Consider the following 26,151-nt stretch of genomic DNA (forward strand, 5'->3'; position numbering starts at 1 on the left):
GGGCCTGTGTCTGAATCATGTGTCTGAGGAGAGCAAAGCAAGTCTCTGAGTTGTGAGAGGGTGTGATCGCCCAGCCACAGGGTCGATGTGTGTGTGTGGGTGATGTGTCTGAGGGGAGTGTCAAACCATCGGTCTGAGGGTCTGTGTGAGTAAGTGGGTGTTGTAGATGTGTATGTATGTGTGGGTGCATGTGTGAGTGACTGGGGAGTCTGAGGGGTGTGTGACTGGCCTGAGGGGTGGGTGTGCATGAGAGTGTGCGTGAGATGGGAGCTTCTGTGGTAGGTGTATGACGGTATAAGGAATGTGGAAAGAGCCCCAGTTTTGGGGCCATGTGGACCCCGGTTGGAGTCTGAGCATTATTACTTACAGGCTGTGCCTCAGGACCAAGTCTCAGTCTCCTCACCAGTAAAATGGGGATAGTAATAGTTCCTACATGGACTGAAACAACCATTCAGTGTTAGGCACCTTTGAAACTTTTCTTGGGAAAAAGTAGGGCCTCCAGAAAAACCCGGAAGGTCAGCCAGGCCTGGGTTCCAAGCCCAGCACCAGCTCTCACTGTCTGTGTGACCTTGGGCTGGATACTCAGCCTTAGCTGTACAGCGTGGCTTCTCCTACCTATGTCATGAGGCTCTTATGAGGATTAAATGTAATAACCCACACACATACCTGGCACGTGGGAAGTGTACAACCAATAAATGCTAGGTAGCTCTCAGCAGGACAGGCCTCTGGGCAAAAAGCCAATGAATTCAACGCATTCAGGGATGATGTAAAAAGTCCTTCACTCAAATTTAAGACTCATTGACCATGTCAGTGCAGGGTGTGGGAGGCCTCCCAAGCAGCAGTTTCTCTGGCTAACCGCTGGCTTGGTCTGAGGCTGGTTGCAGGATGTGGGCATACACTCAGATCCTACTGAAGGGTCTGGCCCACTCTAGGAAAGTCGCACTCTCTCTGCCCCAGGCCCTGCCCAAAGGCCTCCAGAATATCAATTCTAAGAGGAGCATCACCGAAGCTTAGAGTAGAGGTTGGCCCAGGAGTGTTGAGGGGTCTGGAAGGTGAAGGAACTGGGGAGTTCAGGCTTGAGAAGAGGAGGAGGCTGGAAGGAAACCCTGGAGTCATGCCAGGCTCCAGGGAGCTTCTGTGGGGAAGACAGCACAGGCTTGCACAGTGACAGGGGATGTCCAGGGAGCAGAGCCAAGGCCATGGCAGAACTCTGCTTTGCTTTGCTTTACTAGGACAAGACCCCAGAGAGGACCTCCCATCGGCCCCAGATGCCCCAGAGAGTGAACTGGGGCTGCGGTGCTGTGCCAGGAGCCTGGGCACCTCTCCCAGGGCAGCAGCTAGACTTTGGGGGTTGGAGGGAGGAGATGCAGGCAAGCCTCCTCAAACCCTGTCGGCTGGCCCTTGAGCCCTAGGGTTACTGGACACAAGGCTGGTGTCACATGGTTACTGTCATGCCCCGCACAGCTGTGCCATCCTAAAAATAACCTAGAATCATTCTCTGGGTGAGGCTTAGAGACCAGAGCCCCAGTATCTGGGTCAGGGGTCTCTGGCCTGTCTATCTGGAGGAGAGATGCCCTAATACTTCAGACAGAGACTGAGGTGGGGAGCAACAGCCCCCTCCACTCCCAAGGCAGCCTCAGATGCTTCTGTCAAGCCCAATATCACAACTCAGAGTGGCAAGAGGATGGTGGGAGTTTTGGAGGAACTGAAACTGAAGTTTTGGGAGAGTTCCTCCAGCCTGGTGAAGTCTTATCTCCTCTTTGAGTCCTAGCACTAATGACACCTCCTCAATGAAGCCTTCCATGACTGCCTCCCTTCTATGTTCCCAGAGCCTGTGTCCCCCTTTCTTTCAGAGCACTTGTCACGTGGGTTTGTCCTGGCCTGCTCAAAGCCTGGACTGTAAATGCTTCCAGGGCAGGGGCTCATCTGACTCATTTTTGTCTTTTTAGTGCCTGGTGTGGGGCTTGGTGAACACTCAGTAAATGTTTGTTGAATGAACAAGCAGGTTCAAATCTGTACTTTGTGGGACCTTACAGACGGCCTCAATTTCCTTATCTGAGAACTGGGAACAATCAAGCTTTCCGTTTCAGACTGCAGTGCAGAATGAATGAGACTGGCATGGAAAGTACTCAGCATAGTGTTTGGCTCACAGGAGAGTCTCAATGGAAGATGGCCTCAGGGCTGGCCCACACCATGTAAGGGCCTTTCCAGCATTGATTTGTGAGGAATTGTCCCGGCCTTTTCTCTTTTCATGTTTTCCCTTAGTTCACAGAGGCCATGGGCTTGGCTCTAGGCCTGAGATTCTCCTCTCTGGATCATGCCGCTAGAGCCCACTAGACCTGACACCTTGGGTGGACTGGCTTTGGGGACTGATGAGGGGTTGGGAGACATGTGTCCTGGGCTTTCCTAAGCAGAGCCCTGAGAATTGAATCTCATGACCTGTGACCCTGGCTCCATCCCCACCCCCCTACCCCCCCAGGGTGAATCTGGTACCTGAAGGCCCGGATGGTGGTGAGACCTTCCACGGTTTCGGCAAAGTGCGAGAGCAGCGGGAGCTGGGTGGTGTCGTCCAGCTGCTGCAGGTCCCTGTGCAGGGGAGCAGAGCCTAATGGTTAAGAGGGCAGCTCAGGGCTCAGCCTGGGTCTGAATCCTGGCTCCACTTCCTACTACAGTGCGGGCAAATAGCTTCACCTCTCTAGGCCTCAGTTTCTCGCCTGTAAAGAGGGGAGACAAGGGTACCACCCCATCAAGCAGTCGTGAGGACCGGATGAGCTCGTTTATGTAGATACTTAAGCAGAGCATGCTGGACGGTTACTGTTATCCTGGGCATCGTCCACCTCACGTCTGCATCTGTCTATTTGCTTTGCCGCACCGCCTCACTCTGCAGCAGTGTTAGTTCCCTTTCACAGGCGAACAACTTGAACAGCTAGTCAAAGGAACAGAAAGACCAAACTCCACGCTTTCAGTCCCCTCCCCGATAACCACCACAGGCTTTGGATTTAAAGAGCTCCTGGAGAGGGTAAGGCCAGTGGTTTCCATGGCAACAGAATTATTCCTGCTCCCCACAGCTGCACCTTGACAAGTGTATTAGTGCCAAGGGGGTCAGCTTGGGAATGCAGGAAGCAGCTTTCCTGGACAAACTGGTCCCCAGGGCCAGAGTGGGTGCCAGGGGAACAGGGTGGTTTCTCTGGCAGAAGAAATGAACCTTGTAGATCAGCTTGTACGGTGTTTAAAAAGCCACTGTGATTTTGTGAATATCAGTGCACTATGTTCCACGTGGGTACCAGGGGATTCTGGATCACCCAGGCAAAAAGCCGTTTATACAAATCGTGATCCTTGTGGGCAAGGTAACTGTGGCCAAAATGTATCTAAATTTAATTATTGTTATCATAGCCAATCAGTATTTTGACTCATTTCTAACAAACTCTGTGTACTTGAGAGAGGTACTTAACCTTTCTGACCACAACTCCTAGTAAGAAACACATTTTGTATCACGAATCAGTACACACACACCACCATACATGACCAAAACAAAGGTTTCATCAAGCAAAGCTTACTGTTACTATGTGAATACAGTCTCATATTTTCTATTCTATTTCATTAAAAAAGTTACGGGTTGTGATCTATGATACTGATTTCATGACCCACTGATAGGTTGTGATTGGCAGTTTGAGACACACTGGCCTAAAGATTCTTAAAAATTGTCCCTACAAATCTTTGAATCTATGAGCTTAACAGAATCACTCCCAGAAAGAACTTCCAAGAGAACATTCTTAGAAAATTTTGAGTAGGAAAGAGTCATGCGTGGCTCCAAGGCTCACGAAGGCGAATGTGATCAATGCGAAAGGCCGTGAGAGGCTCCCTCGAGTCAAGGCTTCTAGCCACGCTCTGGATCCACGTGGGTTGGGAGGTCTGGTTGCCATAAGACCCCTCACATCAGGTGCCCTCTGATTTTATGCATCAACCATCAGCCTGGACACTGGAATCATACAATCCTCCCGGGAAGCGCTTTGGCAAAACGAATGAAGGGCATAATCACGTGCCTGCACCCTGACCTAGCAATCCCAGTCCTGAGCATATCACCCAAGGAAACAGTTCAAAGAGTAACTGCAGTGTGTGCGTGCTGACAGATGGTTATATTAGGGTAGTGGAATATGAATACTTCAATTTTCCATTGTTTTGGGGGACACGACTCTACTGCTTCTACGAGGATGATTCTAATAACAGTGCTGAAGTGCCTGTTGCAAAGAACTTCCCATCCCTCACCCCCTGGCAAGTGCTGCCATCACCTGGATGCCACCCGGAAGTACTTCTGGATGAAGTAGCACACGACAGCCAGGGGCAGGAGGGCCACGAGGAACACAGGTGTGACATAGGAGATGACGGCCAGAGCTGAGACACAGAGCAGGGTGGAGCGGCTCAGGCACTCCAGCGTGGACGGGATGTGCTGCAGGAGGGGAGGGTGAGAAAGGGAGGTGAGTTTTGGTATTTGATGGCCTTCAGTGTGTTACCTGGCGCCATATTTTGCTCTCTTCCTTTATTACGGGTGCATGTCTTACCCCTGCAGCTACGCTGTAGGCTCCCTGAGAACAGGAATTAGAGCTTTGTTTTTCACCATCTAGTATGATGGCAAATAAAGAACACAGGCTAAATCAAAATGAATATTCTCCACAAAATCAGTCACCTTGGTTTAGAGTATGCTTGGAACCTTATTGTGAGCCATAGTGGGCTTGGATGGAAGCCAAAGGGATGTGGTTTCCTTCAGCCTTATTATGAGGGTCTCCCAGGGGAGGCCCCAGGTCCTGAGGCAGCATTATAATCAGATGGGGGCCACTGGGTTCCTACCCCAAGGCTCTGATCTGGGGAAGCCAGTGCCAGACAGGAAAAGCTCCTGGGGGCCTGGCCTCTCTGAACTGCGGAAATGCGTCACCGTCCTGTGTACCTGGTCGATGGTGTTACAATCGGATGAGAACCTGTTCAGGATGCTTCCAAGGGGTGTGGTCTCGAAAAACCTAAGAGGTAACCAGAGGAGCAGTTACTCATGTGTTTACTGATTTCCTTCCTGTTTACTGAAGGAGGACAGTTATTTCTTTCGTTTCAATGTCTATGGGGTCATCCCCAGGTCTGCTTTCCCAGGGGCATGCGCCTTTGCAGGTCTGTAGACATCTGGCCTGTGTCGCTGAGAATTCGGGTGGCCACCCAAAGGAGTGCTGGCCCCTCCCCAGCCTCTCTGACCCTACAGCCCACGTGTGACCTCTGCCACCGTTCTCAGCTTATCGCTCTGCCCGACACACTCAGGACTCCCTCTGTGTCCTCCTGGGGACACAGAGTTCTCTCCAGAGGGACAACTCTCCCAGGGTGGGGAGGGGGCAGGGCCCCGGGGCAGCTTGTTGGCCGGCTGACCCTGCAAGGCCACTCCGGCTGTCAGCACTCCGGCTGTGACCCAGAACCGGCACAACCCCAACAAGAGGATTTCAGAACCACAGATCTGGACAAATAGAGGGTAAGTAAACCTGGAGGCCGTGTCTGTGGGCCACAGAGGGCTCACAAGGCTGAAAAGTGAAAAGTACAGATGGTGAGGTCTGGCATTGAGGAGGGGCCAGATAAGCTGTTTGCCTACTGTATTTGTAAACCGAGTTAGCCAGCCAATTGGGCTGCGACACGCCAAGCAGCCTTTGGGGGTTTTGTCCATCCCATTACGGACGATGAGAACAGCTTCCCTGTGTGTCCCTGGGGTCAGAACCTGCAGAATGGCTGCGGGCGGAGAGAGAGGCAGGGGAGGTGAGAGCTGAACCGTGGGTGGTACCTGACTAGGGAGGGGAAACTAACATTTACGCAGAGCCTGCAGACACTCGCTGTGAAGGGCTGTGGTGACAATTAGATGAGCTAACCATGTAAGATTCCTAGCACCATGTCTGGCTGAGTATATGCCAGTTTCCCTCTGCTTTCTGCACCGAGGAGGGCACTTTTCTCACATCATCTCCTTGAGTCACCCCCAGAAGCCTGCGACAGAGATCGTATATCCCCATTTTATTGATGGGAGACCTGAGGCCCAGAGAACAATGACTTGCCCATAGCCCAGCACAGCCAGGGGAGAGGCCTACCTCATGGGAGCCAGGATGATCTGGTTTAGGAGGCTGCAGTGCAACCTCTTGGCCACCTTCAGCCCTGTCCACTCCACTGTGATGGATGTGACAAGGCACAGCACGATGCCCAGGCTGCAGAGCACTGTGAACACCATGGCGTAGACGGTCTGGTCGAGGGAGCACTCCTGGGCCTGGCAGAGAATAAGGCAGGGTCCTGCGGGGGGGGGGGGGGGGGGGGGTCCATGCTCAGCCCTCCCCCCACCCCTGCCCCGGCACTGGGGCTGCTGGCCACACCTGGCTGAGGGAGCAGTTCCTGGACATGGGGCTCAGGATCAGGGCACTGTCAGTCCACTTGGCCAGCCAGTAGTCAATGGCCACCAAGACCATGTGCTTGAGCAGCTGGGAGAAGACGAGCAGTGAGAGAAGCAGCATGCCGGCCGAGGACAGGTACTTGGTGCAGGCCCGCCACGGGATCTTGGCGCGCTGGTGCAGCACCGACGACAAGTTGTCCTCCTCCCCACTCTCGGCCACCTCCTCTGCAGGCCGCAAGAACCCTCCCTGTGGCTTCACATTGCACACCCCTCTGAGGGGAACCAGGGGTGTGTGTCAGCCCCACTTACAGATGGAAAGACTGAGGCACACAGATGGGATGGGATTTCATCAGAGGCACACTATCTCCCCACTCCCAGAACCCCAAACCTTAGTCTCCTCATGGTTGATCAGACCTCAGGCCATGATTTCACTCCAGTCCCACTGTCTGTACCTTCCTCTTCTTCCTCATCCTGCAGGAGGCCATCTCTCGAGGACATGGCCCGGGGCAGGCCCTGGGGTGGCTCTGCGGCTTTTCGCTCCACAATGGTCTCCTAAAAGACAGATGGGTCTGGCCGATGTCCTTGGGGTGTGCAGAGGGGAAAAGGGAGGGTAGGGGGGCAACCACCCCCGGTGATGTCCAGTGTCAGTTTCTAGGTTGCCGCTGCCTGGGGGACGGTCCAGATGGACACATGTTTGCCTGCCAGAATTTATTCCTTCCCCTTCATCAGCTACTAGCACCCCTATATCCCTGTGGGAGACCACCTCTCCCCTATTCTTAGTCTCTGTGATTCAGGGGGCTGATCATTCTCCCTTGCTCCTGGGGTGTGCACGTGACCCAGGACTGGTCAATCTTCACATTCCACATCCCTGACCACAGTGATTTGTTTGGGGTGGGCACATGACCAAATCGGACCAATAAGAGTCAGCCCTGGGACTTTTGCTAAACTATCATGAAAGAGGCACTTTCATTCTGGCAGAGTTGTTGACCTGGGAGAATGGAAACCTGAGATTGCCAATGGCCCTCATTTTTATATGAGAATGAAGCCAATGTGAGGTGAGTAGAGCCAAGGGATGGCGAGAAATAGATTCCTGATGATATTGCTTGACTACCTGGATCTAGCTCCACCTGAAGCTATGGCACTGACTTTCCAGTTTCTTGAGCCAATAAATCCTTAACTACCCACCCTTTTTGTCTTTGCTTAGCCAGTTTGCATTGGTTATCTGAAGCTTTGTAACTAAATGGTACCTGACTATCTCAGGATAAGCGGAAGTCATCCTCCCGACCCTGCCTTGGGTAGCTGGCACAGGTACTGGCTCTCTAGTGGGAGCAAGTTCATGCCCAGCTCCCACATCTGTCCTTTGTGTGTGTGGGGGGGAGGGGGGGCTTCCTGGGGCCAATGAGGGCAGGAAGACCTTTATGAGTTCAGGTTCTAGCAAAACCTTCCCCTCAGGGGGTGGCTGACTGACCCCCAAAATACACCCACCTTCTCCAGCTCTTGGTCCTGCCGGTTCATGAGGGTCTTCCAGTGCTCAAAGAGCTGGCACTCAGACCTCTGGAAGTCCTTGAGCGTGCCCTCTCTCTGGATGGTGCCATCCTTCATGGCGATGATCTGGAAAGACAGAAACAAACCTGGCGGGGGGCTGGCTGGGGAGGAAGAGAGGTCACACCCCTGCCTGACCGAGAGGTCTAAGATGGATGTACACAGAGCACCTATCTCTTCCCCACCACAAACGGCCTCCAGCTTGCCCACTGCCCTCAGCAACACACTCCAGGATTTAGAGTCTGGTACCTCTGGGGGGGGCGGGTATTCTCAATGGTTGCCCCGTGGTTGATAGGAGGGTTTGCAGAGCAAATTAGAGCATCCTGCTCAAGCTGTCTGGTTATCCCCAAGGATAGGAGAGCTGTTTCCATACACTGAAAGGGCTAATAGCACGTTACCCTTAGCGCCTCCTCATGGCAGGTCTGATATGTTCCACCCGTGTTTGGCAAAGCACCTGTTGGTCTAAGTGTATGTGGCCTCTTTGAAATCAATAAAACTTATTTTATTTGAAACATTCAATGTTTTATACCCATGTAGACCCATCAGTAATTCAGAAACCCATCCTGCTCCTCTCACCCCCACCCACCCCATGCTGGGGTTCAGGGACAGATGCCCAGGAGTCCTGTTCACTGACACCTTGAGGAACCAGGCACCTCCGTGTCTGCCTTCTTTGGACTGAAGATTGTCCTGAACTGTCTCACCAGAATCACCACAAAAACTCAGACACAAACCTGTACCTGCTTTAATAGCTTTTTAAAGAAATCTAATTTTTTTTCTTTTTTCTGCTTTAATATCTTTTTGTGAAAAATGTGGATCTTTTTTTTTTTTTTTCACAGTAGAGGGAAGATCTTACCACATGTAGAAGGAAGACTTATTTGGGGGGAATTAGCAGGGCCGATTAACACAGACCTGAAGCTTAGGAAGAACCTCAATTTCCCTGGACAAATTTATGTAGGATTCAGGCAAGACCCAGATTTCACAAGTCACATGATTTCCATCTTAAAAATTAAATGCGTTCCAGTTATTTGAAAAGTAACTATTGTCTTTATGTTGAGGAATATGGGAATTTAACTGATGTGGGATTTCACAAAATTGCGTTCTACTGGTAGTATTGAAGTTTCTATTACTACTGCTGTTGTTTGTTTCCATATTTTCCATTTGATCCTAACTTGAATCTGATGCACTAGTGGGCAGGAAGATGGCTCTCCCCTCCAAATGGGCACTCCCCAGGGCTAGGGGGGGTGAGTCATCAAACTGGGCAGGAAACAGAGGTAAGAACTGAGTGTCTGCTTCTTTTTGAGACTTCTTTGTGCCAGCCTTGTGTGTACCCACATGGGGCCCGTGTCAGGATATGGGTGTCTGCAGCTCTAGGTGATACCAAACCCTTGGGCTACGCAGGGTCTCCCTGATTGGCCCAGCCTGTGTGAAGCCATCCATTGCTGACCTCTTCTGCTTTGTGGCCCTCAGCATTTGCTACTGAGACATCTGATTGACTCCTTTGAAGATGTCCGACTGCCTCTCCCAGCTCAGCCCTCCACAGCTTGACCCCTTGTGGCCCCTCACCCAGTCTGCATGCGGCAGGTACTGTAGCTTGTGCGTCACTAGGACCACTGTCCGCTTATCATCTCGCAGCAGCTCAAGGATCCCAGCCTGCATCAGGTGGTCACTCAGATGGACATCCAGAGCTGAGAAGGGGTCATCCTAGGCAGAAGGGAGAAGGTAGGGACACACGTGGGAAGAGGGGATAACGGTGAGTGTAAAAACCACCAGAGTTATACCAGCTCTGTTTTAGGGACTGACACGAACCCAGCCCACTGCGTGGTCCTGGACAGTGCAACCAACCTTTCTGGGCCTCAGTTGCCTCGTCCTGAAATGGGGCTATCAGTTATGCCTCTCAAACAGATCTAATCACAAGCATTTCCTGACTCCTGAACCTCCACTGATTCCCTATAGTTTATTAAGTCTGAATTCCTTAGCACACTAATCCAGGCCCTTTATTTACCACCTGCTCAGTCTTCCTTTCCAGTCTCACTTCTCATCTGTCTTGTGCAAGCTCCCTACGCTCCAGGTTTCCAGGGAATTTGCCATTCCAGGCCTTTGCCCAAGCTGTTCCCTCTGCCTGGAGTGCTGATCTGCCTCTTGTCTGTCTGGTGAACTATTACTCATAGTAATAGTGGAGGGTGGAGAATAAAGCTGGGGTCAGAGACCTGAGGTTCCTTCTTCTAACCGTCTGTCCAAATGGGCTTCCTCTTTCCTTCTGTTTAACTGACTCACTCTTCAAGACCCTCCTCTAGGAAGCCCTCCCTGATTACTCTAGCCCTCACAGTTGTCTCCCTGGACATAGTCTGTGTCACACAGTTTGGCTTTTAAGTGGGCTGTGGCTCTTGAGTGTGGGTAAGCTCTGTCTCCCTAATCAGACTCTCAACCTTTGAGGCCAAGGGCTGGGTCTTAGAATTCTTCAGTATCAACTAAGGCACCTCACTCAGAACTTGGCATGAAGTAGGGCAGGTATAGATAAGTTTTATCTCATGTTTGATTACTAGTGGTTAACTGGAGTGCTGTGTTGAGAAGGATTCTGAGGCCAGGTTAAGTTTCCATGGGAAAGAAAGCTGTGATCAATTAGCAATGTCTGCTCTGGGCATGAGATGTGAAGTGGTAACTCACCTTCCATGTATTTGCCATTTTTATAGTCGGGCTAAATAAGTGTTAATAGGTTGGGGCTGTCCTACAGGGAGGAGGCCTATAATTACTACTCGCCTCCCCAGAGTCCAGTGTGAAATCCACATGGGTCAATTGGACTAACCTTGCCTCAGTTTCTCCATCAGTAAGATGGGTAGGTAATATCTCTGGCAGGAGAGGATTGCTCCTGGAGGGGGAGGTTGTTGGGTGATGGTGTGTGGGGGTCTGTCTATCTGTGTAGGCAATGAGCCAAGGTGGCAGCCAGACACGAGGGCCCCAGGGAGGTACCAGCTGGTGCACTCACCAAGAAGACGACATTAGTGTGCTGGTAGAGGGCTCGGGCCACGCTGATGCGCTGGCGCTGACCACCGGACAGGTTGATGCCCTGCCGCCAAAGGGGAGGAAAGGTCATGCCCTCACAGCCCTTCAGGAGAGACTGTCCTGGCCCCTACTTGTGAGCTCTTTGGGAGGGAGGCCTGGCTCTATGCACCTCTTTGCCCCATCCTCACCTGGCAGAGAAGGGGAACTTGTACATGTTTACTGAATTCATTCAGAAGTGGGGACAATGATTCCCAAGGTGCTAGGGACCATCTGACCCATGAAAACCAGGATGGAGGAAGGGCGGATTTAAATCACACATAAGGAGGACAGCCACAGAAGATTCCTATCTGTTTAAGCTTATGGAGGAGGGACCCCGCCCGGAGAGGGAACAGGAAGAACCACCCTGAGTCTAGCGCAGTGTTGTGCAGGCTCTCAGTACGTACTTGGGGCATGAATGGAGATGTCAAGTCATCTCCAGCCTGGGAAAGTGCTAAGCTGACTTCTGCACCAAGCAAGACCGAAAACTTTTCGAGGACAGCCACCAACCCAGGGCTCAAGGAGATCATTTTGATCCCACTGCAGGCAACTCTTCAGCCTTCCCCCTCTCTCATTTCTCATTACCTGTTCTCCCTGAGAAGGATGTCAGGGCATGGTGATGGTGATGGGTGGGGAGTAGGGGAGGCTGAGGGCCCCAACTTTGAGAACCACCCCCTGGAAGCTGCTACTAACCCGTTCCCCAATCTGGGTCTGGTCTCCATGGGGCAGGATGTCGATGTCTGGCTGCAGGGAGCAGGCTTCGATGACCATCTTGTACCTGCAGTGGGGTGGGCGGGGACACAGCTGATCAGCCTGGCCAGAGGCGGGCCTGGGCATTTGCAGAGGGTCATTACCTTCCAGGCAGACGTGCCCAGGAGGAGCAATGGCTTTAATGGGCCTCCTGATGGGTGTAAGCAAACACCCCGTGAGCTTGAAAAGAGCTGAGGGCAGCACCTGACACCATCACGAAGAAAGTTAAATATTTGAAAGATGAAATTGGATGGGAGCAGATAGCCACATAAGTGACAAGAGAGGGCCTGGGGCCCCTGTGCAGTGGGAAAAGCTGTAGCCAGAGCCCATGCTTGGAGCACTGCCAGGGAAAAATCACTGCTGGTTTGCTTAGGCAGGTGCCAGCCAGAGTGCATGGAGGCATCACAGTGTCTTGGTGACATGTACTTGGGTGTCAGGAAGACTTGGATTTGAAACCCATTTCTGTCACTTACTGGCTGGGTAGCCTTGGGAAAGTTACCTAACCTTCCTGAGTCTTGGTTTCCTCATCTATAAAATGGGGATAATAATAGTACCTGCCTACTGGGATTGATGTGAGCATTACAGCCAGTCATGCATAGCAAGAGCACCTGGAAAGAGCTCCATGGATGTTAGCAGTCATTAGCACTGGAGGGATTTGTGTACAAGCTGCGGAGCTGGGGGTAGGGAATCACGAGATGGAGACTCACGGAGGGCTGGGCGAGCCTTCTCACCAACCTCAAGAGAAGGCACCAGGGTTCCTGCACCTCCCTCCCCTTCTGCCTTCTCAACCACGGGAGCTGGACTGCCCTGATGCCCAGCACATCTGGATCATTTCCAGATGGACCATATGGAACAGGCTGGAATCCAGATAAGGGGGCTGGAGAGCAGGATGGCTGGGTGAGGAAGATCGATGGAGGAGCAGGCAGCCGGCCGGGCTTGGGGGCTGGGGCAGTGGCTAATGCATGACCAATTGCTCCCGCCCCCAGCTTGCCCCCCAACCCACCTCCTCGAGGCTTTTACCGTTGTTTGTTGAAGGGACTCTCAAAGGTGATGTTCTCCTCCACGGTGGCATTTAGCAGCCATGGTTTCTGAGAAGCATAGGCCACGGGGCCTCTCTTCCTGGAAAAAGAGGGGCAGGAGTAGGGAGGTATTCTCAGGGGGTCATTGTCAGAGGTGGTTGTCAAGCTGATGGCTTAAACTGGGGCAAGGGGGTGGGGGCAGCACTAAGATGAGGAGGTGCAGCTGGCAGAAATCTGCTTTGAGTGGCTCCTGGTGGCCTCTCGTTCCCCAAGGGCCCGAGGCAGGCTTGGGTGCTGGGTCTTAGCTGGCTGGGGGATAAGGGACCTCAACCCCTCCCTGCTCTCCACCCCTCCCTATCCCACCCCTTCAGTCTGTTGCCCTTCCTAAGTCTCTACCCAGAGCCTGGGAAGACCCCAAAGTGTGACCAAACTAAGTAAATACTTGAACCCTGATTTCCTCCTTCCTTGAGTAGCCCTCAAACCACTCGACTTTGATGTTAGCAGGTAACACTCCAAATGGAACTTTTTAAAAATGAAGAGTCAAGGAACCCACATTTAGTGTGATGTGGTTTCTGAAGACAAAAAAAAAAAAAAAGGAAAGAAGGAAAAGATGACCACCAGACAAAACTGATCTGGTGTGAAGGGAGCGGCTTGATGCACGGAAGCAGCGGTGGCCCCCGAACCACCGCATGAAGCACAGCACCCTCCCTGGCCTCCTCTGCAGCTGGGCTGGACCTGGGGGGCTGCCTTCCAGAGCTCTGTGGCTCCCTTGGCCTGAGACCCCCTCTGAGGAAGTCTGCCCTGGAGGGCGATGCTCTCGGGACACAGTACCTGATATCCGAGTCGGTTGCCGTCTCCCGCTCTGGGCTGCAGCAGGGGAGGAAAGACGTACCTTCAGGGTTCACCTGAGTAGACTGAGTTCTCCATAGACATTTTGAGCTCCCTCAAACCCAGCGTGAGTGCCTTTATAATCCCTGAGACCACAAGACTGCAGCCACAAAAGCCACACGCCACCCAGGGGAAGCCTCCACTGCCTGAATACACGCGGCGCGTGTGAGGAAGGCCTCAGGGGACCTGGTTAAGTTACGAGGGACAGTGGGGGGAAGGCACCACTGGTGTAGGCTCATGGGGGGCGGGTGGTGCTTCCCACGTCAGAGGAGCATGAGGCCCAACATGTGGCTTCTGCAGACCCAGCCTCTGCATTAGGGCGTGGATGCACTGGCCGAGGTCTCGGGCTGACATGGCTGCACAAATATCTGGGGCAGGAAGTGCGCTTTGACCGTAGCCAGGCGAGGCCGGGCAGGCCACCATGGGTGCCTGCAGTCTGGGGATGGCAACCTACAGCCGATGGAACTCAGTGTGGTACCTAGAGAGCTGAGAAGGGCTCCAGGTGTGATTTGCAGCCCCAGGTCCCTGTCAGAAGACAACCGTGGAGCCTGGGGGATCTGCCGAGAGGGACATGGTCAGCTGTGGTGCCCACGTAGCCTGAACAGACCCCAACTGCTCCAGTGTCAAATACTCCGTCCCGTTGTGCTCATCCATGCGTTCATACTTGTCACATACTATGAGGCCTGATTTTTGGCTCAAGAACTATAGCCACTATGGCTAGAGAGTCTGGGCTGTCATCATGCCCTGGCACTTGGCGACAAGGTGGGAGAAAGGGCAGAGAAAATATGGGGAAGTGAAACCTCTGTGGTGTTGGAGAGTGAAGGCCAGAAGCTTAAACAGATTTCCAAGGTCAAGTCAACCTCCCACTCCTGACTTCCCACCACCTCCAGTGTGTCTCGATTGTCTTGAAAGAGGTGTGGTTGGGCAGGGTTTTGAAGGTCTTAGAGCCACATCAATCTATTTCACTTGGATGTCTTAGACGACCAGAACATAAAGCACATTGAACATAAAGCAACACAACTGAATTTTCTGTCTGCCTAGGGGATACCCACCTCTGCTTTTTATACCTTTGTTTCTCAACTTTTCTTTCTTTCTTTTTTTTTTTTTAATTTATTTTTTATTTTTTTATCTTTGGCCGCTCTGTGCAGCACGCGGGATCTTAGTTCCCCGACCAGGGATCTAACCCATGACCCCTGCACTGGGAGCACGAAGTCCTAACTGCTCGACCGCCAGGGAATTCTCCAAGCCCCTTCCCTTTATTGGAACCCACTTCCAACCGAGCTCCAAGGCTGTACCTGGGGTCCTCTCCCGTCTCGCTGTCAGGAAGGCTGCTGGGGCACAAATGGGAAAAAACAATACCAGTTACTTCTCACTCCACTGCCTTCCTCTCCATCACACTGTGTCTTTGGGGAGAAGCAACCCCACAATCCCCACCCCTCTGACCCATCCCCAGTGCCCCCAAGTGGCTTCCATGGGGGCAGAAACTGTTCTTCTCAATCTCTGTCCCTCCCACAGCAACTGGATGGGCCCCATCCAAACAGCAAGGGCTTCATTAGTACTCCTGACACAACTCCAAGCAGCAGTGAAGCTGGTTTGGCATCAAGACTGGCTTATAGTTGGGAAAACTAAAGCTCAGGGAGGGAAAATGACTTTCCCAAGGTCATAATCATTTCGTACAGCGTTTTCCAACTGTGGATTGGGACCCGAAAATTGCGTCTGAAACAAGTAAATTGCAACTGCACTTAAAAAGAAAAGAAAAGAAGAAAATACGAATATGCATTGCATGTGGTCAAGATGTGTACTTTTTGTGTGAATTTTTTTTTCTCTTACCTATCAATGCATAAATGTAGTGGACCGTGATGTAAAATCTGTTTCATACTGTGGATTACAGTAAAAATGTTTTTGAAAAACACTGAGTGAGGGGCTTCCCTGGTGGCACAGTGGTTGAGAGTCCGCCTGCCGATGCAGGGGACACGGGTTCATGCCCTGGTCCAGGAGGATCCCACATGCCGCGGAACGGCTGGGCCCGTGAGCCATGGCCGCTGAGCCTGCGCGTCCGGAGCCTGTGCTCTGCGACGGGAGAGGCCACAGCAGTGAGAAGACCGCGTACCGCAAAAAACAAAACAAAACAAACAAAACAAAAAACACTGAGTGAGGTGACCAGAATTTTGGTGCCAACTTTGTCAGTGCTCTTTCTCCTGCCCCAGGCCACCTTTCAACCTTCCAGAAGCAACCTTCTGCCAATGAAGTATGTACTTCTGACATGCACATTTGGGGAAAATCAATCTGTTCTGTCTTCATGCAGATCTTACTTTAATAATAGTAAAACCAGCTAACATTTATTGAACTTTTATAAGCACTTGTGATAAGCACTGCAATAGTATTATCTATTTTAAAGCTCAAAAAAACCATATGAAGGAGGTCCGCACTTTATAGACAAGGAAAGTGAGACTTAGAGAGGCTAAGTAACTTGCCCAAAGTCACACAGCCAGCAAATAGCAAAGAAAATAGATTTGTCTAACTCCAAAGCTTCATGCTCTTAATGACTATGCTACATTGCTTCACTGTGATTACCCAGGCCATACCTCTGATAAATTTCTTGCCAGGAAAACAGGGTGGACAAAAACAGGGATGGAAAGAAGCCTGATGAAATTCTCTTTTGTCTTCTGCTGAGGAGCAGAACAGAATGGACCCTGATGGAGACAGAATCACCAGTTCCCTATGATCCTATTCGCCGACCTTTATGGTTTCATTTCACTCCCTCAACTCAACCTAACCTCACGTTCCCTAACCATCAGATTGCTGTAGTTTATGGACAAGCTGGTAATGTGGGACAGATTAAAAAACCCAAGCTTACAAATTCCAACTCTGCGGCCACAGCCCAGATAAGCTCATCGCTGCAGTCTTCTGCCTTGACTGCTTCCAGAGTTGCAAAGGCTGTTACTTTTCTGGAGGGAAGCACATCTGTGGCCTCCCTGAGGACCCCAGCACACACTGAACTCCCTCGGCTCTAACTCAGTTTGCAGCATTATCTGGGCTGTTCATTTAGCCCTTATAATGGACTACCTTCTTCTCTAATCAGCTCCTGTGTAAGTCTTTTATCCCCAGCGGGATTTTAAGGCAGGAAGAGCATCTTTTTCAGCTCCACAGTGCTTAGCACATGACAGGTCTGTAATAAATGGAGGCTGGTAACAGACATCTTTAATCGTTTGGGAGGAAGGAAGGGAGGGGGGCTAGCACTCAATGCGGGCCATCCTCATGCCAGGCACTGTGTGAAGTTGTTTGTATTCATCACTTCATCCTCACAACAACTCTATAAAAAGATGTTAGTATCCCCATCTTGCAAATGGGAACACTGAGGCTTAGAGTTTGCCTGATGTGCCCAATGGTACAGAGCTAGAAAGAGGGGAAGCTGGGATGTGAATCCAGGTTCATCTTCTCCTCTTTCCAGTGTAGTTCCAGCCTTCCTAGAATGAGCCTCCTCATTGTGTGTGTATGTCTTAATCTGAAAAGTAAAAAATGGTATATGTGGCACACACTTCCTCTCATTGATTGCTGGGCTCTTAAATGATTGTTCCTCTTCTGCCTGCACTTTTGGGACCAAGCAGTGAGCTAAGAAGATGATCTCTCCTTTTCTCTGACCCACCTCCTTCCCTGCAGCCAGCTGTGAGCTGGGTGCCTGTGTGCATGGCAACCCGAATCACTGCACAGAGCCTGCCCTCAAAGGGCTCACGGTCTGGCAGAGCGAATCAGACAGGTACAGATGTCAGAAAGTTATAAGGGCCAAAAGAAAAGTAGGAGCAAGAAAGTCCTATAGAAATTTGGGGGGAAAGTACACACAAACACATATGCAAATATGCAGAGAAAAGACTGGAAACTTCTGGGTGGCGGGATATTAGGTGGTTTTTAATCTTCTTTATACTTACGTATCTTTTCTCATTTAATGTACATTCTTTTAGAGTCAGAGAAAAATGTACTTTTTACAAGTAGTTTGGAGGAGGAAGAAATCTGAGAAAGTGAGGAAGGGCTCATAGAAGTTACAGGTGAACGGAACCACGAAGCGGGAAGGATGGAGACAGCGGAGGTGGAGGGAGGGAATTCTAGGCTGGAGGAGGAGCCTGCATGAGTGCAGGCAGTGTGAGGAGTGGAAGGAACATGGGCTCTAAAGTTTGTATCCGATGGACTTCTCTACTCACTGGTTGTGAAATCTTAGGCAAGTCCCTTTCCTTAGGGGAGCCTGTTTCCTTATCTATAAAATTGGGGTAATGGTAGGAACCTCACCATGACTCTGGGAGAATGTATTACCAACATAGCCCATAGCTGGTTGGAGGGAAGGACCTGGGTGGGGTTCGAGAACGAGGGATGGGGTGGGCGGGAGATCATCCTTTCAGCTCGGTGCTTGGTTTCAAAGGCACAGGCAGAGGAGGAGTCCAATGGCCCCAACATTCATTTAAGACCCCAACAATAAATAAAAAGGAGAGCGGTGGAAATTGAGGTTGGAAGGGGAAGTTAGGACTTATGGGTCTCCATGGTCCATTCATCCTGCCCCAGAGGGGCTTGTTGCTGCCCTGAAATGTTACCTTTCACACACAGTGCCCTTTCTGATTGATGTCGTTGGGTCCTAATACCAAATCTCTGAGGGAGGAAAGGGTTTTTCTTATTGTTCAGATGAGGAAACTAAGATGCAGAGAGGTGAAGTAACCTGCCCAAGGTCACACAGCTATCGAGTGGCAGCGTCAGGACCACAACCAGAGACTATCTAGTTCCCAAGTCGGGCTCATCATGTCCACATGGTGCCCCTGCTGTCTGCTCACCGTCTCACCACACCTGCCTCCTGCAGGAAACCTGGGGTGCCCTTGAGCCCCTGACCCAACTCCCCAAAGGCTCCAAGGAACTGTACGAACAGATGGGATCACAGAGTCGTCCTGAGACAAGCCTATTTTTCACCCTGGGGAATCGGGGGTCTCAGGAGGCAGCCTTCACACCAAAAGGCAACAATGTCCTGAGGCAGGCTCAGAACAAGTAGGGCCCGGGGCGCACACCTCCGTGGGTGGCAGGAGCAGCAGGGAGCTCCAGAGAGGCCAGTTTGCAGTTCCTCGTGGGGAGGTACCTCAACACTTTCCTCGGATCCCTGCTTCCTGCTGTCTCCCCAGGGCTGTTTAAAATCAATCTACTGTGGACATTATGGCCCTATTTTTTATTTCCAGGGAAAGAATTTCACTTGAATAGATCTGCTAATTTTGAGTGTTTATCAGAATGTTTTCCTCTTAAAGATTAGCAGAGAGTTTGCAAATTCCCAGGTTAACAGTGCATCGAAGCAGAGAGCCAGGCAGGCGCAGGTGACTATCAGTAAAGTGAATATTTGGGAGCCGCACGAGACCTGAGTTCTCCCAGAGACATGGAGCCGGGCAACAACCGATGTGCAGGACCCACTCAAGGCTGCCTCAGTAACTCTGCAGCCTAGAATGTAGGGCCTCACCCCTGAAGCCCCCATGTGCATCCCAGGCCTCTGTCCACCCAGGACTGGTGAGCCCCCTGAGGGCAGAGGCCAGGTCTTCTCCTTTGTAGCTTACACAGAGTGGTTCACAAAATACACATCCTGTGGGGGGGGGCACCTGGGGCATGGCATGGAGTAGCCCTCCAGTCCCATCTCCAAGGAGCTCAGTGTCATGGGGGAGACATGCCCCAGCATACGGTGTGAGGCATGCACGAATAGGATTTGCACATTCCAAATGCTGGTGGAGAAGTTGGGTGGTGGAGGTCTGGGTGAGGGAAACAGCTTGGGCAAACGCATGTGGGAAGGAGAGAGAGGTAAAGGCGCATTAACTGCAGTCTCCTAAAGGTCATAAGTTGTTCCTGGTTCATTCATTTAGCAAAGGCGCTGTGGATACAGAGAGACAAACAAGATATGATCTTTATCCCCAGGGAGCTCACTACAGTCTCTCCTGGAGACAGGCTGGAGTATAATTAAAGAGCAATAGGGGAATTTTGTTCCTGGAATAGAAGTACATCGTCAAAGAATAATATTTATAATAATATTTATAGGGCATTTGCTACATGCCCGGTTAAGCCTCACATTAACTCCACGGGCAATAAGGGAAAACTGGTACAGAAGGGTCACAGAATTTCCCAAAGCACAGAGTCCAGATTTGAACCCAGACAGCCTGCCTCCAGAACGTTTGCTCCTATCCGCTCAGCAATACTGCTCATTTTCTTCAAGGAAGGAATAAATGAATGGTTGTACACACAAAGCAATCTCCCCAGAGCATTCTCTGCTGTGACCCTCCTAATCCCCCAAATCCCTGCCTTGTACCTCCTGGAACTCTTTCTGGCTGCCTGGTCACCAGGTCTTGGCCCTGGTATGGATGAAAAACACCGGAGCGGCTTGGCATCGCCCCTGCCTCTGGCTGCAGACAGGCAGGCCCGCGGGAGGGGCTGCTGGGTCAAATGCTATTTTGCTCTTGGCTCACTTGGCAAGCGCATCGTTGCCCTGCAGCCCTGCAGCCCAGGGTCTGAGGCATGGAGCTCCTGCAAGTAACGGAGGGGGGCCCTCAACACACAGTCCCCACACTTAACTCATTGCCCAGGGTAGGTGGGCCAGGCAGAGCTGTGTACGTGTCCAGGATTTTGAGAGACAAACAGCAGATGAAGCCAGCTGAGCCAGGTACCAGCCTCCTTCTCCCATCCGCTGTAATGAACTCCTGACTGATCTCCCTTCCTGCAATCTCTCTCTCCCCGATCCCTTATCCTGTATCACCAGCACGTTTCTCCTACAGCCTTCAGGCTAAATCTTGTCTCCCAGGCCAGGTATACAGGGTGTCTGACCTCAGCCCAGCCCACTTCTTTCTTTTCTTTTTTTTTTTTTTTTTGCAGTACGCGGGCCTCTCACTGTTGTGGCCTCCCCTACTGCGGAGCACAGGCTCCGGACGCGCAGGCCCAGCGGCCATGGCTCACGGGCCCAGCCGTACGGGCCCAGCCGCTCCGCGTGCGGGATCCTCCCAGACCGGGGCACGGACCCGTGTCCCCTGCATCGGCAGGCGGACTCTCAACCACTGCGCCACCAGGGAAGCCCCCAGCCCATTTCTTTAGTCCTGTCCTTCACCAGCGTCCCTAACACCCACTGCTCTGGCACCAGAACCACACCCTCTTACATGATCACACCTTTGCCCACGCTGATACCCTTGCCTGGAACACCTTCCTCTCCCACCCCGGCCTCTTCCATCTGATGAAACCACGCTCATCCTTCAAGGCTCAGATACCATGTCCACGTGAGCCTTCTTTCCTTGACCACAGAGTTCACTGTTCCTCTGTGCTCGATGATGGCACTGATCTCTGTTCTCCCCCCTTGGAAGCAGCGGCCACGTCTTCACCATCTTTGCATTCCTATTGCTGTGCTCGGGGTCTGGCACACAGCAGGTGCTCAGTAAATATGCGGTGAGCGAATACATCAATGTAGAGAAGCCAGAACATGAGTTGAGTCATGAACAAATTCTCACAACGTCCCGGGGTTGGCTGCAGGCTACCCTGATGCACTCGCTATGCTTGGGAGGGAAGCTGTGCTGTGGAGGAGGGCAAAGTGGATCCTGGAGCAAAAAGATCCTTTCACCATGACCCCTCACTGAGCCTGGAACAGAGCCAGGATGTGGGGCCCCACCTGCCGGTCGAGGAGGCTGAGTGTCAACGCAGACAGAGCTGTGAGCTGTGCTCCAATGGTTCTGCTGAGGTGGGGCGGCGGGGTATCACGGCCATTGAGGCTGCTGGCCTTCAGAGTGGTCAGGCTAGCTATTTCTTTGTGTTGCTCTCAAGCCCCTTCTCTCTCAGCACACAGTGGAAAGCCCATGCACTTGAGCACTTAGGGGCACATCCCACTTCTGCCATTTAAGGGCTGGGTGGCCTTGGGCAACTTGCTTCCCCTCAGTTTCCTCATCTGTTAAATGGGGATAAAGATAATGCCTACTTCACAGAGTTTGGTGAAGACTGACCGAGACAATGAAGTAAATAAAGTGCCTTACACAGTATCTGGCACACAAGAGGCGCTCCAGCACCCTGGAGAGGCCCCTGTACCCCCTGGGGCTGGGGCAGAGGTTTCCTAAGAAAGAAGAGGAAGCAGTCAGACCCTGAGGGTTGGCACACCTTGGAGGGGAGGTTGGGGCTGAGGCTGAGCTGCCTCTGTAGAGGCCAGAGAGGTGCTGACACTGGTGTGACGGCACCTGAGGTTGAAGGGGATGGGGAGGAGATGAAGGAAGTGGGGCAAAGGGAACACGCTCAGAGGGGGTCTGATTCTGGCTGAGTGGGACACAGACAGGGGAACCTAGGGGCAGCCCCAGTCTCTGGGCTCTGTAATCTCATCTAGGAAAGGCCTGCCCTGAGGGAGGGCCTGGATCCAGTTTGCCCTCCACATGGAATTTCGAGAATAATCCCTGGAACTAGGACCCAAGGGACCCCAGCCCAAGGCAGTGGCCAGGCTTGAGGGAAAGAGCCCAGGCTTGGGACCCTGGTCTGCATGCTGACCAGTAAGTCACCCAGCCTCTCTGTCCTCAGTTCTTACTTCTGTGAAATGGGGCGATAACACCCAGCGGGAAGCTTCAATGAGATCGTGCTTGCAGTGCACTTAGCAAAGGGCCTGCCCATAGCAGGTGCCCAGTAAATGATCAGTTGCTTTCTTCAGCTCACAGTTCACTGGGGGCTCCTGTCTTCCCATCACAGACACACACAGGCAGTCAACGGACAAGGGCTCCTCCCTCCAAAGCCCTGAGGGGCAGTTGGTACAAGGGCCTGGCAACGCAATGCTTGGACCTTTCCTGTCAGGCTGTGTTGAGAGACACCCGAATAAGATAGGGAATGGATGCAGAGACCGTCTGTCCCAGACATACCACATCCCCAGTGGAATCAAGGTTCCAGAGACTAAGGTCATGGGAAACCCAAGGGGCTTGTTTGCCAACCCACAGCCCCGTTGAGGAGGGAAACTTGCCAGATGTGTTGGGTGCACCATTCAGGGACATTTTGGAAAAACAGGAAATGCGGGTACATGCAGGTGTTCAGACACTGGTCCCAAGGTCTTTCTCTCTGCTCAGTCTGCACTCAAGCTTATGAAAAAACCTGACATCTTGCCTCTGCTGAACTGGCTGTGACTTTCATTCCTGAAACCTCAGTCGGGTCCCTCTTTCTCTTGGATTCTTGGATACTGGGGACGGGGAGGTGTTGGGGATGAGTGTCGGTAGGCTCCAAGCCACGTTGTGTGATGACTGCAGTAGCCATGTTCTGTCCAGGTTTCTGAACACCTTTTCCACCCTCTTCATTTCTTGGCTCTTCTTTTCTGGCTTTTAAAAAAGCCTTTATTTTATTTGTATCTTTAATCAACTAGTTTCAAGTGCTTTTTGGAAGTGGGTATAAATAATAGATTCATGATTGACTCAGTCTAGGGTTCTGGCTCTTTAATTAGGATAGTGATCTTTGCCCAGAAACCTACATTTGTCTGGTTTATCTCTGGCTCCTTGAAATACCCACTGAATGGTCTGTATCAACTTTGCTGATGACCAAGCCAGAAACCAATGTTTGTGTTACGGTCCCTCACACTGGGAGGCAGTGCGGCTGAGTGAACGCGGAATTTGGAGTCAAACAGAACTGCGTTCGAATTCCAGCTCTGCCACTTATTGGCTGGGTGAATGAGGGCAAAGAGTTTGGCCCTTCTCTACAACACGAGATCTGTTAACACTGCTTACCTTGCTGGTTTTCATAAGGATTAAATGACATAGTGTGTGCAGAGGACATAGCAAAGTACCTGGCACATAGTGAGGGCTTAAAAAATACTAATGATGGTAATGAGAATAAAAGTTCAGTGCTTTCACTGAGTACCCTCAGTAAATGCATGATACATCCTCCACTGAGAAGGACGGTTGAAAAGAGGGCTTCCACCTGCCCACTGTCTTTCCCCACTAACTGAGCCCGGAGGATGCATGTAGTACCTGTTCCAGAAGACGCCCCCCGAGACCTTCTGCATCTCCCCCAGGGTGGCTAGGAGGAGCGAGGACTTGCCGCAGCCCACCTGCCCCACGATCATGGTCAGCTGGCCTGCAGGGAGGGAGGGCGGCAGATGGGACTGGGGCCAGGAGGGAGTCTGGACAACCACCACCCGGAAAGACAGACAGACAGATATACCCAACCCTGGGGCCCCCATTTGCTTTCCTCCTACCTAGAATCCCCAGGGAGTCCTTTGAGCCTTTCCTTCTGGAAACCTACATCCTACCTCTGGCTCCCCAGGTCCTTCCTCCTTCCTACTGCTTATCCCCCCCGCCCCTTCCTAAGCACTTGCTTCTCCTTCCAGTGCTCTCAAGTGCGCCCAGCGCCTCCCAGTCCCAACAAAGGGCACCCTTTCCTTCCCACTTCCATGCTTTGCTCCTGCTGCCTCCCCTGCAGAATGTCCACGCTGCCTCATGGCTCGAGGCACCCTGCTCATTCTCAGAATCCCCGCCTCTTCCACTACGACTTCCCTGGCTACTGAGGATTGCTTTTCCTTTTGTGAAGCACCCATTCTGTCTGCAACAGATGGCTTGACATCAAGGTCCCGCTGTCTTGCCCTGTCTTTGCTGTTGCACTGCTGCCTAGCACATGGACTCCTCAGGGAAGTAGCCCACCCCCTCTCTAACCTTCATACCCTAGAGCACACACCAAGAGTGCACATAGAGCAGGTACTCAATCAATCCTGATTTTTCTTTTTCTCCCCATGTCACTCAGGGGAGTGTGGGAGGGGAGCACTTCAAACACGACTCCAAGGGGGACACCCCCAGACCATGATAGAGGGGTGAGCTGGGCCATACCTCGGGGGACGCAGATGGTGATGTTGGACAGTGTGGGGATTCCATCTGGGGTCCACGTGAAGAAGCCTCCAATGATCTTCGTTGGCAGTACCCCAGCCCCGGAAGAGAACAGAAAGGCAGCTGGGGTCTCAGTGTGAATAGTCCGTCGCCTCCCCTCCCCCATGAAAGCCAGAAAACACCGATTCCAGTCCCCAGATCACTTCCAAGGCAGGGGAGTGGGGGAATGGCCTTTTCGTGCAGACCTCTCTACCTGAGGCACCCTCCCCAGAGGACTGCTACAGGTCCCCCCACTTGGTGGAGATGGAAGCATTGTCCCTGGTCTCAGGACTCCTATGGACTCTACAGGCAGCCAGGGTGACCTCCAGGGCAGAGGGCTCAGCACACAGGTCTCTGGCACTTCAGATTTAGTGTTTCCTCCTGGAGTTGGCGCTGGGTGGCGAGCGTCGGGGTGCGGGGTCTCAGACTCACCTGGACACAGCAGTTGTCAGCACCCCCATCTGCACTGGGGGTCAGGCTCTGCAGCGGGCCCATGATGCCCCGGCAATCCTCCCAGGCTGGACGCTTGCGATTCACAACCTTGAGGGGCTGGGGATGGTTAGGAGGAGGTGAGGGCCCAGGGGCTGGGAGCTGTGCAGGGAAGGGAGCTCCCCCCCAGTGAGGAAAGGCTGAGGCAGGACCAGCAGGGAACGAGCTGCATGCATTAAAGAAAAACACTGTGTGTGTGGGGGGGGGGAGGTATGGCAAGGGGACGCTGGACACTCACCACCGCCTGGTACTTGCTGGCCTGGCCCCGGGGCTCGGGCTCCCGGGGAGCACACTGCTCCTCGCGGATCTCTGCACTGGACAGGAACTCGCTCAGCTTCTGCACGCTGCAGAGGAAGTGCAGACACCCCTCACCCTGCCCAGGGCAGAGGGGAGGGGAGAGGGGGGAGGGCGAGGCCTGAGAGAGCAGCTCTGAGAAGATGCCAGGTTCTAGGTGTGGCCCTCAAAAAGCCCACACTGGAGGGGACAGACAGGGGGCATCCCATGGGGGGCGATAGGTGTTTCCAAGGTTGGTTAGGGTCTACTAGTCAGCCGGAGTAGATTAGGGCGTGGATCAGGTGGGATTGGCTAGTTTTAGGGTTAGCGTTAAAGTTGATTAGTCTTGAGTTATTAGACTGAAGGATGTCGGGCTTTATCAGTTACTTTTAGGTTAGTCAGGATTAGGATTGGCTATCAACCACAACTGATATTTTTTGATCACGTATATACATGAAACACTGTTAAATACTTCATAAGCACATAATTTAATCCCCATAATATAATTTGATCTTGCTGGGGGAGGTGTGGAAGAGGTATTATTCCCAACTCATGGAGGAAAAGGCTATTCTCCACCCCTGGGATTTCCTTATGGACTCAGAGGAGGTCCCAAAAGCTTCACTCTTTTTTTTTTTTTTTTTTTCACTCTTTTTTTTTTTAAAGAAGATGTTGGGGGTAGGAGTTTAGTAATTTATTTATTTATTTTTGCTGTGTTGGGTCTTCGTTTCTGTGCGAGGGCTTTCTCTAGTTGTGGCAAGTGGGGGCCACTCTTCATCGCAGTGCACGGGCCTCTCACTATCGCGGCCTCTCTTGTTGCGGAGCGACTAGGCCTGTGAGCCATGGCCGCTGAGGCTGCACGTCTGGAGCCTGTGCTCCGCTACAAGAGAGGCCGCGATAGTGAGAG

General features: G+C 52.1%; 1 protein-coding gene across 2 annotated transcripts in view; it reads right to left on the reverse strand.

Annotated features, from left to right (window-relative positions):
• Window positions 1-26,151, reverse strand: part of ABCC8 (ATP binding cassette subfamily C member 8) — a 75,760-nt gene that overhangs the window by 6,922 nt on the left and 42,687 nt on the right. Inside the window, exons 13-29 of one of the 2 annotated variants that reach the window (XM_029208063.1) lie at window positions 25,213-25,318; window positions 24,918-25,034; window positions 24,450-24,525; window positions 23,598-23,703; window positions 14,928-14,960; window positions 13,576-13,611; window positions 12,746-12,844; window positions 11,669-11,753; window positions 10,923-11,003; window positions 9,503-9,640; window positions 7,883-8,008; window positions 6,850-6,949; window positions 6,381-6,622; window positions 6,105-6,271; window positions 4,943-5,012; window positions 4,290-4,447; window positions 2,494-2,586 (exon numbers count right to left, since the gene is read on the reverse strand). In XM_029208063.1, coding sequence (XP_029063896.1) covers window positions 2,494-2,586; window positions 4,290-4,447; window positions 4,943-5,012; window positions 6,105-6,271; window positions 6,381-6,622; window positions 6,850-6,949; window positions 7,883-8,008; window positions 9,503-9,640; window positions 10,923-11,003; window positions 11,669-11,753; window positions 12,746-12,844; window positions 13,576-13,611; window positions 14,928-14,960; window positions 23,598-23,703; window positions 24,450-24,525; window positions 24,918-25,034; window positions 25,213-25,318 — 1,833 coding nt within the window. Of the gene's footprint in view, window positions 1-2,493; window positions 2,587-4,289; window positions 4,448-4,942; window positions 5,013-6,104; window positions 6,272-6,380; window positions 6,623-6,849; window positions 6,950-7,882; window positions 8,009-9,502; window positions 9,641-10,922; window positions 11,004-11,668; window positions 11,754-12,745; window positions 12,845-13,575; window positions 13,612-14,927; window positions 14,964-23,597; window positions 23,704-24,449; window positions 24,526-24,917; window positions 25,035-25,212; window positions 25,319-26,151 lie in introns of both variants that reach the window. The other variant, XM_029208062.1, reaches the window with a different exon arrangement.

Source organism: Monodon monoceros, unplaced genomic scaffold (genome assembly GCF_005190385.1).
Source record: "Monodon monoceros isolate NGI ecotype Baffin Bay Population unplaced genomic scaffold, NGI_Narwhal_1 Super_Scaffold_7, whole genome shotgun sequence".
Taxonomy (NCBI): Eukaryota; Metazoa; Chordata; class Mammalia; order Artiodactyla; family Monodontidae; genus Monodon; species Monodon monoceros.